This window comes from Seriola aureovittata, chromosome 10 (assembly GCF_021018895.1).
Source record: "Seriola aureovittata isolate HTS-2021-v1 ecotype China chromosome 10, ASM2101889v1, whole genome shotgun sequence".
Taxonomy (NCBI): domain Eukaryota; kingdom Metazoa; phylum Chordata; class Actinopteri; order Carangiformes; family Carangidae; genus Seriola; species Seriola aureovittata.
This window is the reverse complement of record NC_079373.1, coordinates 11,086,904-11,102,268: the sequence shown is the minus strand read 5'-3', so window position 1 is coordinate 11,102,268 and position 15,365 is coordinate 11,086,904. Positions and strand designations below refer to the sequence as shown.

The window sequence follows — 15,365 nt, the reverse complement described above, 5'->3', positions numbered from 1 at the left end:
AGCTAAAAATTTGACTAATCTATTGAGAGAGTTAATGAGTTTCTCACTTTCAAACAGCCAATTAATATAGCAGGTATACATGTTGGTAAGTCCTTAATAAAGGGTTGTAAACATCAAGTCATCAAGTTGTTAGCAAGTTTTGTCCAGACTGTAAGCGACCAGCTAAAGAGCTTTTTCACAACCTGGAGACCCAAGCGGGGTCCTCATTAATGGTTATAACTTAAGTATAAAGCAATAGTAAATGTTTTATGTACCATTAATAAACACATTTGTTACAACTTACAACTCCATTATAAAAGATTGGGTGGTATCTCTTCATTTCAATTACATTGTCTTTGAATTTACCTACACAATGGTCTTTTCCACATTGCAGGAAAATATTCTTCCTTTGTGCATAAAAAAGTCACACGACAAGAAATACTAAAATCAGCCTTATAAACGGTTACATAAATTTAGCTGTTGTTGAAATACTGTACCTTACTGTACCTTAGACAAAAAAGGCATATGGTTCCAGCACAAAGAAAAGCTGAAATTTAGCAAATTCAAAATGTCAGCTATGGCTATGACACACTTTAAATGACAAACTTGAATTTAAAAGACATTTCATGAGGAGAAAAGTTTCCTCTTTCATTCATTTATATAAAATATTATAATGCAAAACATTCTTGTGTCTGAAAAGACACCATTAGATTCTATCTGCAATAATGCAACAATCATCACAGCGCTTTTTACAATATAAGGCAACATCATAACACACAATCGATACTGTGTTTGCAGTGGCAGTATAAATTATCTTTAGGCTTTCAATAAAAACACTCACATACAACTCACAAATATAGAGAGCCACCAGAAAGCCGTCAGTGCATTCTTAAAATAGAATAAGAATAATCTCATGAAAGACGTGGTCAGTAAAATCAGTTTCTGTACATTTGTTCTGTCTGAGAAAAAAATCATCTGTCCTCAAAGTCCACTTCATGGATGACAATCCAGATTCCAAACAACAAACAAGAGCGAGAGGCCTCTGTCTGAACTCTTCATTGAGATGATTAATGGCTTTGAAGTGGACTCAACACTGTGATAGCCTGGACCCTGCACAAGGCAACACTGGGCTCATGTTTCGGGGAAAAATGTGTCCCATTGAAAGTGTCTGAATTCTGTCACGCTTCAAATGAGCTGCAAGACACAAAAGCAAGGATTGGTTAGCATTTCTGTCAAGAAACCCAAGAAACATTTGGGTCTTAGCTTTTCGGAATATTTTATCTGGCTCTATTGCATATCTATAGTGCAGGCATTCATTTGCTTTCATTTTAGATGCTCTGACGTGAAGGTGTGGGGAGGGAGTAACGCAATGGCAGAGAGCCGAGATGACAGAAGTAAATATGTGGAGTGAAACTAAAGTTGAAACGATTTTTTTCACAGCTCACACTTTGACTTGTTAGACACAGGTGTGACCAGTAATGGCACTAATTTGTGGCGTGGTATTGCAGTAGTTAATGAAACTGAGTCATCATCAATGTTATTAGTTCCACTTGTGCTCTTCCTGCTCTGACAAGTCAAAATGTCTGCTGTAAAAAGGTCCGTGAAAAACGAGTGCTACAGTGCTAGAAGAGGTAACAAGACTGAGCTTAGCTGGATTTTAAAGATAGTAAAATGATATATAAAGATATATAAAGATGAATAGACTTTTGACTGGGATTTAAGTGAAGTTTTTATGCTAGTCAACCAAACATAGAAAAAGCTTATCTTCCTCTTGAAATCACTGCAAATGCAGCAAGAGCGCCTTGTGTCTTTTGTTTTCAGTTGCGGTAACTAATGAGAAATATGTTTCGGGCTAGGAATGCAGGATCCAGCTTTTCCTCTCCTGATCCTGATTGTGACACCTAGCATCAATCCATTGCTTTCTTGTTTCATAAAATCTGCTAACCTCACTGAGTGGAACTACTTGAGATGGGATTGCTGCGGCACTAAAAACTTGGCAACTGGGCTGTTACATAATGAATTAAACTGTAAGTGGAAACACTGAATGTTTACAATGACTTTGACAACAAAACTGTAATTACTGGCGATTGGTCACATTATGGGTGATTCCCGATCCAGCTAATAAGATCAGTATCAAAACTATTACTGATCCAGGTGGGTGAATCTGTAGTTAGTGCATGACCATTGTATTAACTGATGTTTTTATTTATTTAAACAAAATCACAAGAGGCACATATAATGTTACGCTGTGTTATTATAACAATTTAAGAGCCAATGAGCAAGATTGTACTAATTTTAGCACCAGCTGCCAAACCAGTCCAACCACATACTATCTGACACTCACCTGAGTTCCTCTTTTAGTCTTTTGAGTTTATCAAAGAGTCTGTCATTCTTGACCTGCATGGGAGCGCTCGGTACAAACCAGGCTGCAACGAATTTAAAAATGACGACAACATGCTGCAAGCAGAGAGGTAGATGTTAGGAATGTAGTTTCTCTTTCTATCTGTGAAAATATGTTTTCATTAGAGACAACACACCATGATTTTGTTATAACCCAACTCACTGTTTTGACATTTTAAGACTCAAGTCTGACCTGCTGAATTTCAAATAAGACAAAGGGCTTTGGAGGGTTTTGGGGTTGTCTCTGCAAACTTTGTCTATGTGCAAAATGACTTACCTCAAAGAGGATGACAAATGCAAAGCGCACAGCTAATATTAGCCAGAACTGTGGGGTAAAACTGTAGTCCTCATTGCTCCTGTAGTCTTTATAGCTGTGAAGAGGAACAAACCGGAGAGCTGATGTTATCTCCAGTATCAGTGGTTGTTTTAAATGTCTTCACACACTTGATGATTGTGGGCATCGGCTGCAGTGATGGCAACCCATTTTTATGAGGACTGTAAACCTTATCTGTGTAGCACTTCTATTATCAGAAATTACACAGTCGTCACAGAAACAGTGCAATACTATCAGGATAATTACAGATCAACAGCATGTAACTCTGGTGGTGAGAACAATCACTGCTTTCAAATCACTGCTTGCTGTAAATTATGTTTTGACTTTTATTTCTCATAACCGATATGTTATTAAAATAGAACAAACCTGCAGTAAGTGTCATTCAAGCCACCAGGAATTGTCATCTGTCTAGCTGAAATGTTCCGGTCATCGAGTCGTGCAATGGACAGAGTGTTGTTGATGTAGCCAACCATGCAGCTTGAAAAAAAACCCAAGAATTTATTTAAAGAGAGGGTTGCATACAACATGTAAAAACAAAAATATTTTCTAGAAGAGTGCAAGTTCTCACTCAATATCTGTTGCTGTGCCATTGGCGCACGGGCCATAGTGGTAACGGTACACCAGTCGTGGGATGAAGTCCGAGGATATGCCAATGACCAGCCCATTTGCTATGACAGCTAAGACGCCAATAGCCTCCAACACGTCTGTCCACACACCTGCAACCGCAACATTGACATGAAGATTGAAAGAATTAATATACAAACAAGACCTGCAGGTTAATGAAATTATGATTAAAATGAATGCAGGAAAAACAGGCAATTTAAGGTACAAACAAGCGGTCTGCTCCTCAGATTGATGTTTAAAATGTGGTAGTCAGGGTTACTCCCTTGCACATACTTTTTGGTCATTTGAGACTTAGATGATAAAGTTGCATTCTCGACAAATGGGTTTCCCCCTCAAAATGTTGAGAAAATCTGATACCCAAATCATAGATGGCAAATTCTTTTTTCACCATTAGTCTTTAAGAAACTCATATTGCAAAAACTGTAAAAATAAGGAAGCACCAACGCTTCAAAGATGGAAGACATTCATGAAATATTAGTATTGAAAGGAGAATGTCAGAGGAGAGTGACAAAGAGCAACATTTCACAAGGAGCTCAGTTACAGTTATATATATATATATATATATATATATATACACTAATACTATATATTATATAATCATGTGATAACAACTGTGTGTGACCATTGCAGATGAGCTACTCAAAGGGTCAAATCATGAAATCTGATTTCTTATAGACAGGTTTATGATATTACAATTACGGGAAAAAAGACTTACAGGTTATTTTACTCTGATATTGTCAACTAGGAGTTAACATATTAGTACTTAGTTTATCATTGATCCTCACCAATATCGTTGGTTTTCTTGGGAACCAGTCTACGCTCCAGAGTGACCATCTTAATGGCGTCCAAGCGAATCTCAATAACATTATTAATAAGGGCTAACAGAGGAGCAAGAGGAAATGCTGCCACAAATATGGTGGTAAAGCTGAACTGGATGACTGGGGAGGGAACAAAGAAAAATATTATTTGTCAAAACTAGTCGACTATTTTTGATGTTAAAGCATTCTGCAGAGTACGTACCCATTTCCAAGAACTCATTGAACAAGCTGAAGGAGTCGACATCACTGAGGCGGTAGTTGTTGAGCCAGTCTCGAAGCTTGCAGTTATCACACAGTTCAGCTCCGTGTTTGGCCTCTGAATCATCTTTCAGATAACAGTGGGCACATTTCCTCTGTAGCTTCTGGGTTCTTCTCCTCTTCAACCACCTGCAGAGCAAGCTGATACAAACAAGAGTGGGCTTTCACCAGCCTGGAATCCAGCATTAGGAACGTGGAGTATACTGTACATTGGACATGTACATTATGTAATCATAAAATCTGTTTTATACTTACGGGCCAGTGAACTCGAAAACATTGTTGATGGTTTGCTTGAGAACCATAATAATCGCCATTTGAATGAACAAGTCTGTGAGACATCCACTGGGGTGACACTGCACGAAAGAGAGTGAAATGTTTGGAATAAAAATCAGATGCAATATTTTTATGTCCAAAAGTGCATGTGAAAATGCAACAATTACTGTAAAGAATTGGACAATTTAGCTGTTTTAAGTGGGGTAGAGATCCATGTTCACTCACTTCCTCAAGCCTCCATATCCCTGCGATTCGTACGTAACCACCAGGATGACCATTTATCCTGTCAGGTATGTTACAAAAAACAAGCCAGTATTAGTCTGTTGTTGTTGTAAAACAAGACCACAGTATGATCACGTTGTCATACACTGTATTTCACCACTAACAGTCACAGATACTTCACAATAATGTTGAAGTATCGGCCAGCCCCGTCTCAGTCAAGTCCTTACCTGCCAAGAAAAAAGGCCACGTAGAAGAGCGAGGAGAAATAGGTGAAGAACTGGAAGGTGAACATCTTGACAGTGAAACTCTTCTCTGTGGCAGCAAAGGATCTCGTTTCCTCTGGTGAAGACAGACCTCATGTCATTGTTTGTTCGTGTGGCTGCATTTCACTATTTGGCCAATGGATGGCACAATCTCACTTAACGGAAGCCCTTTTCCACAGACTGTCAGATTCACCTCAGTTATGCGTTGCTCTGTTTGCATCCAGTTCATCTTAAATATTGTGTATTTGGTGCATGAAATATTAAGATAAGACTTTTCAGTGTTGAAATCTAAAGTTATTTTAAAAAAAACTGTCAGTCAGTTTTTATAAACATTACTGCTGAGCTTGGGGCGCTTCACTCCACCGAATAGAGCATTGACATGTAATAGAGGGCAAAGCACAGGTGTATCTGATAACATTAATGATGGCATCATTCTAATAAGATGTGCCAGTTCCAGTTCCTCTGATATCAGGCAGGTTGCCTCAGTGTCCTGTGCTTCTCCTGCCATGACAAGTCAGAATATCTGCTTTGAAAAAGGACTATTAATTCAGTAATGCGTCCTAGGCAGAAATATACCACGTACCACAAACAAATGGCATACAGAGGGGCTCAGATATATTCTGCATGACAGTGCCGTAAGACTAAATATCAAAACATGGCCCATATTTTCATGGTCATCAACCTCAGACTCTCTCTCCACATTTCTAGTGTATCTCCTTGCCCCTCTCACCTGCCCTGTGCCTGATCTGTACCTGCCCTGATAAATCACCTAAGCTATTGCACATCTTTACAACTGCTTTTATATGGTGTCTCAGTTCCAATGTTCATGCTAAGCCCTGAACTCTGCCTGTGAACAATGCCTTCATACTGTATGATAAAGACACTGTGGTTGCTGCTGTAGAAATGTGCATCAAAGTCTGTGATTCTTTAATGCTGGATTTGGACCACTGAATAGAGGACAGCTTTCAGTCACATCATTTATGTTGCGAAGCTGCTGTAGTGTGCTAGACATTACTTGCCTGCCTGATCCTGCTGCTAGTCTGTCATCTGTGCGTCTGACCTGCATCCTGTCTTGATTAGCTGCCGTTTTGCTGCAGCGTTCTTGGATCTGTTTGCCTGTTCTCACTGCCCACCCAGTGACAGCTGTTACTGACTATTCAAATAACTGCTTATTTAACCTTTTCTATCCTGAACCACAATACGTTTTGAAATAAAATCAAAAAAGCTGTACATCATGGGACATTTAAGAGCTATGGTTAAAGTCTTGCTGAGTTTAACTGCATCTATTTGAAATTTGGAAATAAACACATAAACAAACCTATTTCACAGAGCTTCATGGCTACAATCCTGTTAATCTGCAAAGACAAAGACCAGGTCAGAGTCGAAGAGAATATCACGGTTAGGACACAGAGAAGCACATTTAGAGACCTGTGTACCCGTGTCATGACAGTGATGATAAGATAGTGGAACACGGCCCCCAGCATCATTGCTCCACTGTTGGAGTTGGTGCTCAGGAACTCCCATGATCCCTCAGCAAAGATCACTGCTACAATCACCCTGAACACCACCAAGGCGTGTGTCAGGCCAATGATAACCAATATCTGTGGAAAGGCAGAAACACTTATTTATACCATGATACTTGTAATGGCTTTCACTTACAGTACTTGTTTTCACATGAAACCTGAACCATAGCAACATCCGCCTGATTCTTATTTTAACCAGAGTTAAAAGGTTATTTTAACCTTAGTTAAAATAAAGGTTGTGACACCGTACAAGCCACTTTAAATGTGTCAATAGTGGTAAAATGACAAGTAACCCACCATAACTGTGACACAGATCAAAACCAAAGTGCTGCGCAGGTAGGAGTGCTTATATTCCTTGGGTTCACAATTTGCATTGTTCACAATTTCCAGGATCAGTTCCTCCTACAGTTGAATGCAAGAGAAAAAAAAACCACACAGCCATGAATTCCACTGTGAGGGCTGAACTGGTTTTACTGACATGGGATATAATGTATAAAACTGATCATACCTCCTCCTCACACCAATCAGACACTTTCCATTCACACACATAGGAAGCCCGATGTCTCTTCCAAAACTCCAAAAACAGTGTTGCTGTGAAAAACAGGGACTTACACTCAGTTAATGATCATTAGGTACGCCTTGCTAAAACTAATACAGCCTGATACAGCAGCCCTGCAACATACCCTACCTTCATCTTTAAGGTCAACTTCATGGTCATCTTAAAGGACATAGTTCGAGATGGTGTTGAATTGTTTTACATCACTCTGACAGGTGTTTCTGTTATTTTGTACATCCCATTTATATCAGTGAGTGTAAGCTAAATAACAGAAACACCAATTTGTATTTTGGGTGGCACTTTTGCATTACTCTGTTACTGAATGTATGAAAATATCACATCTTAAGTAAAACACAGGACCAGACAAAATTAAAAACTATAGCTTTAAGTTACAGTAAAGAGGAGGGTTATGTTTTGGGACATTTGGTTATGGTTTGGGTTAGGGTTTGTGCACATAAGCTTTAGTTAAAAATAGAAATTTGACTGTCAGCAGAAAACTCAGGCGCTGATTCCTACATCTGTGGTCTGACTGTAAACTACTTCTTTGATGGATATATGCATCATGTGAGATTTAAACCTTTTTCTCAGATGTTTAATGCAAATTCACAGGCTATTAGTTTTGTTTTTCAACACATATGGGTTTTTCAGGGGACTTCCATTCAACTGTGCACTGTCTGTCCTGTAATATCAATGTTCCACTTTTATGTCCTTGAGGCATTCTTTCTCTTTCTTTATCTCACCCCTCCCTCACACACTTCCTCTCATATACTCATGGAATCACTCTTTTCTTTAAAGACTGCAGTGGTCGTTGTAGTTAACTGTACCGTGCTCCTCCTCCACAGCTGTTCTAATAAACTTTGCTCGAGTAAATCATCATTGCAAATGAAATCCTTTTTTTTTTTTTCTACAAGAGTTATGCACGTGACACAGGAATAGGTTTGGAAACAGACTGTAAACATTTAAAAATCCGCCAAACACAGAGAGTAAAAGCTGAATAACAAAGTGACTGATCACTGATATGTGTTCTTATAGATGACTGCTAGACCACCCCCATCGCCAGATGGCCTGTGCTGATTAAGATGTGAGTAGCCAGGACGAGTAGGTTCTCTCTGTGATGTGGCATCTCCTTGGCAGTACGTGTCTCAGTGAACATAAAAACACCCTGGCAGTTAGATGAAATATATTTGAGGCAGATAAAAGACTTGTCTGTACAAGTTGTCCTGTATAGCAAAAAACATTCAGGCGAATAAACAACAGTATTGGAGAAGAGTTCTGCATCCTGATTACATTGTTATTTTTATTAAATGTGCCCGTTGCATGGGTTTTTAATGGCTGTGATCAATAACAATCTGTCTTAAGCAAGGACCTGAATATTGAAAATCCGTCATATTTCAACACAAGAGTAAGCATATAATATAGACAAAAAAAAAAAAAGAAATACTCACCCCACACGGCCATGAACATCGCAAAGAGCACTGTGCCATTATTATCAAACAGCAGGCTCACCTGTAGGAAGACATTACCTGCAGTGAGCACCAACAGACAAGTACACCATTCAGCTGTCTAATAGTAAATGCACTGATGTACCTTGGCGTATGTGCAGGTGTCGGAGAGCTGCCAAACTTTGCATTTATCACAAAGTGGACACATGACTATGTCAGCCTCACAAACCTCCTTTCTACAACACAGCAAACACTTTGGTTATTACAGTGTAAATCTGTAATAACTAAATAATCTCACTAAACTAAAATGATCTGTAAAAAACAAAGTAATAACAAAGGCACTGCAGAGTTGTGGAAAAACTTACATGAGGGGTGAAGTGTTAAAGAAGGCAAGGCCATAGAGGAAGACAATGATCCCAATGATAGCAGGAGGGATCAGCAGATATGTGTACCAGCCCAACCACAGGTAGTATAAGGCCACCTTCTCCCCAAAGTAGTTCCTGACATGAGCATACACACACACACACACACACACACGCACATACACACACGCACACACACACACATACACACACACACTTTATAATCAATGTATATGAAGATAAAAACAAATATACTGTATATAACATTATATAATAAGTACTGTATATGCTTATAGTGTATAGATGTATTTTAGTGTCTGACATCCATGATGCTCAGTACATGTCATGCTTAGAATGAAACATCTAGGAACAGTATGTGATATACACCGTCATAGTATAATGTTTCATCTAGAATTACCACCTCACAGTTGTTTGCCTCTGCTAACCAGCTCAGTTGAAGGAAATATGATCACAATCTCCCAGTCCTGAGTTACATCACTGAATAATGGCCAGAAGTGCTTTTGCAGAACATTATGATGTCAGAGTGAAGTTGACCTTTGACCCTTTGGATATAAAATGTTTTCGCTTCATTTTATCCTAATAGACATTTCAGTTAAATTGTAATGAATTTGTGACCTTTGCCCACCAAAATCTGATTGCTTCATCCTTGAGTCCAAGGATGTTTGTGCCAAATTTGAAGAAGTTCCCTCAAGACGTTACTGAGATATCGCATTCACGAGAATGGGACGTGCGGATGGATGGACAGATGGAGGGATGAACAGACAGATTGACGCCCAACCCGAAAACATAATTCCTCCGGCCCTGGCTGTCGCCGGCGCGGAGGCATCATAAACACTGTATGTTCATACATAAAGTTTCCAAATTTTGAATTTTACAGCATAAATGTCATAAATTTTATTTCATATTTAAAATAATAATGCTGTTAAGGGCTGGACTGATTTTGACAGCTTGCAGTGATTATGTCTCTTGTCACTGAGGTGTGTTAATAGGCTTTAATGTGACTCTATCTCTCTGCTTACATGCTGACTTGAATGATGCCTGTTTGAATTGTGTCCTGTTGTTTGCTCATTATTCAATTGAATCTAAAGGACAAAGACAGCTCTGATCAGTACCAGCATTAAGTAGTGTACGTCATTTTAAATGATGAGTCCAAACAATGATTGCATGATGTGTGGGGGGTGACATGTTTGCTGTTGCCTTGTTAATCCTTGAACCTACTTCACAGTAAGATGACATGCAAAACAATAAAGCTGCAATATCTGCAACTGTATCCAACGCAGAATAATGAATAGGCTGTTGTCCAAACCTGACAGCAGTTATGGGTTGCCCTTGGAGACAGGCTGTCCATCGTGCCCAGCTCTCCTTCAGCTCTCTCTGTTTCCTTTTCTGAGAGCAGGAGCACAAGAAAAACAGGAAAACACCAACATGAAGAGCTTTGTACAAATAGGTTAACACAGCATACAGTGATACCAAAAACAGACGCTTACAATGTAAAAAATATAATCTACTGGAAATATCTAACAGAGTTTACTAGCTCATATGTACTGTAAAAAAATATCCAAAATGATTGCTGCCTCATATTTGGAGTAATCCTTTAGATTTCAATTTCCTGGAAATGACTTCACCCATAACGTTATAAAGTAAACGGAAGAACACACATGTAAAATGCCAACATGTGTACATAGTATGTACAGTAGCAATGTACAGTATTCTCAGATACACACTTACTCCAAGCATCGGATGACTCACTGTATTAATATGACTTGCATAAGATCTAGGTGAACAAATATTTTTTGGCAGCAATGTATTGTTCTGTAAGGCCACTGCCAAGTTTCACTTCATAGTTTTAGAAGCGCTTAAAACACTTAAGTATCAAATGAAAAGCAGAAATGTATCAGCAACATAATAGTGTCACTATCTTCAGCATAAGAATGTGTGGATCTCCATGGAGAAAACAATGGCAGATACTGCTGGTTTAATTGAACCATTCACAGCTCATCTTAAGGAAACTTTGAACCAAGTCTCATTGACGGACTATATAATTTTGCCTGCTCTTATCAGTCTGTATTCATACACTCTCTAAGGCTATCTGTTTAATTCACAGTTCCTGTCCAAGCCTTGGTAATTATACAATCATCAGGCCAGATATAGTGACTGATAATATCACACCTGTAAAGGTTTAAGATAATACACTGATGCTGTACAAGGAAGAGTCTGTAAAGAGAACAGTATAATAATATGTTTTAGGAATTTTACCTCATGTAAGCAGAACTTTGCTTCAAAAACCTTCATCTTCATGAGACAGCGCAGACCCTCTGAGAAGATTTACAGGTAAGGTTAGAGGAATACTGGAAAAGTTTGGGAGTCCGAATAAAAGAGAAGGAATTTTTCAATGAGTCTTTCTCACCTCCTGAATGGATAGGGGTGTGATTCAAGATAAAGTGAACAATCCTTATTCTGAAAATAGGACAAGTATCGCATGCTTAAAAATTGAACTTGCAGCAAGGGACAGTAAAAACTTAGCCATGCAGTAAAAAGCATGGCTAAGAGATCATTAAGACTATAAAGTTTATACAAACAGATGTACAAAAGATGCTAAAACCATATCACATAGAGGAGACAATTTGCACAAGAACAAGCACGTTTGTAATGATAAGATCATATGAGACACATTAACATGACAACATGGTTTACCTGGTGCTGAGAGGCATACTGCTCTGATCCGAGCTCCAGTTACAAGCATCAGACACTTTGAGCAGATACCTGTACTTCTCAAAAATTTCTTTAGGCGCTTGAATCCCATAGAAGATGAGATCATCATCTATAATTTTCTAACAGGATCGGAAAAAGATGAATGAATAAATCGTGTGACCTTTGCTACAGTAAAGGTACATTTTTGCTTATTATCAAAGACTTACTGTGACTCTCATGTTCTTCTTTTTCAATTCTTCAATGTATTCTGTTTGCTTCCTGAAAGCCACTCTCTCCTGGTTTTCACTTGTTTTGGCAACCAGGACATAGTCATACGACAGTGGAGTGTGCTGTGTGACAAAAATGAGATGCCAAAGTCTGACTTTCAGACATTTTATGGATGAATCTTCATTGATAAATTAAATCTGCCAGAACTAGATAGAATAGTGTCACGGTAGACACATTAAACTGTCTTACCACAGGAGGAAGTGATGTCTGTTCATTGCCATTCTCTCTTACCACTCCCATTAATTCCAGTAGTTCAATACTGGGCTATACAACAAAATAAATAAGAGTAAGAATAATACAAGGAGAAGTCATCCACACTATTGTAGAAAAGGTACACATCATGAATAAATATTATAGTTTTAAATTGTTTGATTGGGAAGCTTAGGTCAGAAATTGATATGCAATACCGAGCTTGTGAAAAAATGCAGAAAGGTGATAATCTACAAAAGAATCCTGTCCAACTATAACGTGGGGGTGTGTCAATGAATGCCACTGAACTAACAAAAACCTGTAGTGATCCTGACTCACCCACTGTCAGTGGAGAGGGCTCATCTAACCTGACTGAACAGCATGGCATGTTGATGTGTGTTCCCAGTCATGCCTACCCATGCTATTCGCTTACAGAATAGTCTACACATTGTTGCATGTAGGCCAAAAACAGTGGCAAGGTGTGGCAGATTTTGAATTTGAACAATATCACAGTTAAGGAGGCCCAATACATCCCATCTAATCCTAATTCAGATGTAAACATTCACATGTACTCCAGATATGTGTATGGGTGGATCTTGGGCAGCACTGGGATTAGTCTCTGTTGTTATGCTATTCAGACAAGGATTGGCAGTCATGTTAAAGACATAGCAGGCCTATGGCAGCATAACAACACGAGCAACAGCTCCATTATGTATCGATATAATCCCTGTATTTTATGAATAAGATCACCTACCTGCCTCCTGTGGACCGGCATGATGTGTATTTGATGTGCAGATGCGACTTCTCTGATAGAAATAATAAATAAATAAATAAAAAAGGAAAAAAGCTTCAGTCACCCTTTACTGATCCCAAAGCCGCTCGGCCAGCTCATCGATAAGCCAAACTATAAAATGACATGAGGGCTTCTGAACAGGCGCTGGGTAAGTTCCGTACTTCCTCTAGGAACAAGCGTGTTGTCGTTTCACTGGCTCAGGAATGTAAAAGCGACTCTACCTGTTGCTGGTGTCACAGCTGTCCAGCCTCCACCTCTTTTTTTCCTCCTCCGGTCAGTGTCTTTCAGCGATGCGGTCAACAAACTGACAAATAAACAGAGTGTCCTGTGTGCTTCAGCAGCTGCATTCAAAAACAGACAACAACCACGAGATGGCTTGTCAGGTGCAAAGGAATGGCATATTTTTGCTGCTGCCTCCTCTTCGCTGATGCAAGACGCCATTTATCCACCGCTAGATGGAGGCAGACACACTGACTTCATCTGCCTGTTAAGCATTGCATTCAGCTGTGACTGAATAATCCTGCTCTCACACACACACACACACACACACACACACACACACACACACACACACACACACACACACACACACACACACACCAGTCAGCACTGGCTGTGACATTTGTTAAAAATCAAAACAAACTTTGAGGCATTCAATTACACATTGAAAGTATCTCGAGGCCCCTAATGGAAAGGCTGAGCTGCTGCATTACTATTCACAGCAGAATTATTCAAATAAGAGCTATACCATCAGTTTAGCTGCAAATAAGCTGCCACAAGCTAAATTAATACTGTATTTACACATGTTCAAAATAAACTCACCTTATTATATGTTCGGAGGTGGGAGCTCAACTTATTGAATATGAAAACAATCTCATTCCTCTATGAAGTTAACAGTGTCATCTTTCTAAGACGGTGCTTCAGGAGTTTCACTTTCAACTGTCAATTCCCCTTTTTTCATATAAAGCATTACTCTCTGAAAGGGTTATGTCTACTTGCACTTTTAATACTGTTAGGATATTTCACGTATTCTTTTTTTACTTAAAAAGTAAAATCTTAAAGGCAGGACTTTTACTTCTGAGGTCATTTTTTACACTGGTATCTTTCTGTTTGAAGTGGTTGTATATTGTCCATAGTTTTATACTATAATGCTTTAGTTTTTATCCATTTTAATTTATATTGACACTTGCAGTAGGAGGCCTCTCTATAAAGAACTACTATCTACTACCTACTTTTGTGAATTTATTTGATTTTTTAAAGAATATCTCACTCATGAATCCCATTACACAGTCCAGCAAACCTATGTCTGTTTCTCATCCTTTCTCTCTGACAGAAAAGAAAGAAAAACTAACTAACTAACAAAGGGGTGGCCCACCGTGCCCTGTTATTAAACCTGATTTTTACCGTTAGTCTTGGAAACCTTGGGAAGGAGTGCACACCCAGGAAGACCCACATGTCAAGGAAGAGAGACGAAATGATGTTGAAGAAAAAGTGGTCGCAAAAATAAGTGGCTATATTTCTGTACTCAGCCACACCCCACAGAGGAGGATAACATAATTACACAAGTACAGGACTGTATAAACCACTTGAAGGGTGACAGAGGGGGCCACTGCTACTAAATTTGACCGGAGTGGAAGTACAGAGTAGAGAGATGGCAGGGAGGAGCAGGGGAAAGCTGCTGATAGAACAGACACACTGACGTGTGAACGAGTGGGAAGAAAAAGACAAACATGAAGTTGTTTGAACTAAACATCCCAGCGACTGATGAAAGATACATTAAAGTCCACAGCCTGTGGCCTTGAAAGAGCTTTTCAGCAAAGATTTGAACATGAATTGTTTATTTACAAAAGACTTTTTATAACCTAAGAGCATAAAATGATCACTGAGGGTTCATTCTCCAATTATAATGGGAAATGATGTTTCTCTTAAATCTCTTGAACATATGTCAGATGGGAGAAAGGATAAGTTTCTTGTGAGATCCTTGATATGAAACAGTTTTGGAAAGGCATGAGGTAATAGGCTAATGGTTGTGAAGGAGTTCCTGGAAGCTCCCACTCTAGATATTTACCAAACAAATAGCCTACCTAAACAAATGAGTAAGGGAACATAGTGACCCAAGAAACCTAAATCCTCCTGTCTGTGTTTAATGTTTCATGTGTAATGTCTCATTTCTATATACATCCAATGGCTCTGATCACTGATCTTATCACATGGTATGGCTACGTGCACTATAGGTTGATATCTTACAGTTTCAGTGTTATAGTCCACTCATCTGGTTTGACTTCACAGTTTTTCAACTACTGGTACCACCTTCTTGTAAGGCATAAAT

General features: G+C 38.9%; 1 protein-coding gene across 3 annotated transcripts; it reads right to left on the bottom strand.

Annotated features, from left to right (window-relative positions):
* Positions 1 to 225: 225 nt before the first annotated feature.
* LOC130176942 (anoctamin-9) lies at positions 226 to 13,944 on the bottom strand. Of its 3 annotated transcripts, XM_056388386.1 has the most exons (26): positions 13,859 to 13,934; positions 13,258 to 13,556; positions 12,998 to 13,049; positions 12,244 to 12,318; positions 11,994 to 12,116; positions 11,770 to 11,906; positions 11,483 to 11,532; positions 11,332 to 11,390; positions 10,382 to 10,461; positions 9,058 to 9,192; positions 8,838 to 8,928; positions 8,696 to 8,756; positions 7,203 to 7,285; positions 6,992 to 7,096; positions 6,608 to 6,772; positions 6,490 to 6,526; positions 5,136 to 5,247; positions 4,912 to 4,969; positions 4,669 to 4,766; positions 4,358 to 4,554; positions 4,123 to 4,275; positions 3,282 to 3,429; positions 3,080 to 3,190; positions 2,657 to 2,750; positions 2,324 to 2,436; positions 226 to 1,173 (listed from the first exon to the last, which is right to left on the bottom strand). In XM_056388386.1, exons 3-26 carry the CDS (start codon positions 13,016 to 13,018, stop codon positions 1,158 to 1,160), a joined length of 2,322 nt encoding a protein of 773 aa, XP_056244361.1. In that variant the 5' UTR covers positions 13,019 to 13,049; positions 13,258 to 13,556; positions 13,859 to 13,934; the 3' UTR covers positions 226 to 1,157. The 3 variants fall into 3 exon arrangements, with proteins under 3 accessions (XP_056244361.1, XP_056244362.1, XP_056244363.1); XM_056388387.1 differs by lacking the exon at positions 4,123 to 4,275 and having other exon boundaries at positions 12,998 to 13,556; positions 13,859 to 13,944; XM_056388388.1 differs by lacking the exon at positions 6,608 to 6,772 and having other exon boundaries at positions 12,998 to 13,556.
* Positions 13,945 to 15,365: the final 1,421 nt, after the last annotated feature.

Excerpts from the sequence above, each read along its gene's own strand:
- LOC130176942 (XM_056388386.1), bottom strand. The coding sequence starts at position 13,018 with ATGCCGGTCCACAGGAGGCAG. Across the intron at positions 10,462-11,331 it reads CAAAGTTCTGCTTACATGAG|AAAAGGAAACAGAGAGAGCT; the intron begins GTAAAATTCCTA and ends TCCTGCTCTCAG. Across the intron at positions 6,527-6,607 it reads TCATCACTGTCATGACACGG|ATTAACAGGATTGTAGCCAT; the intron begins GTACACAGGTCT and ends TTGTCTTTGCAG.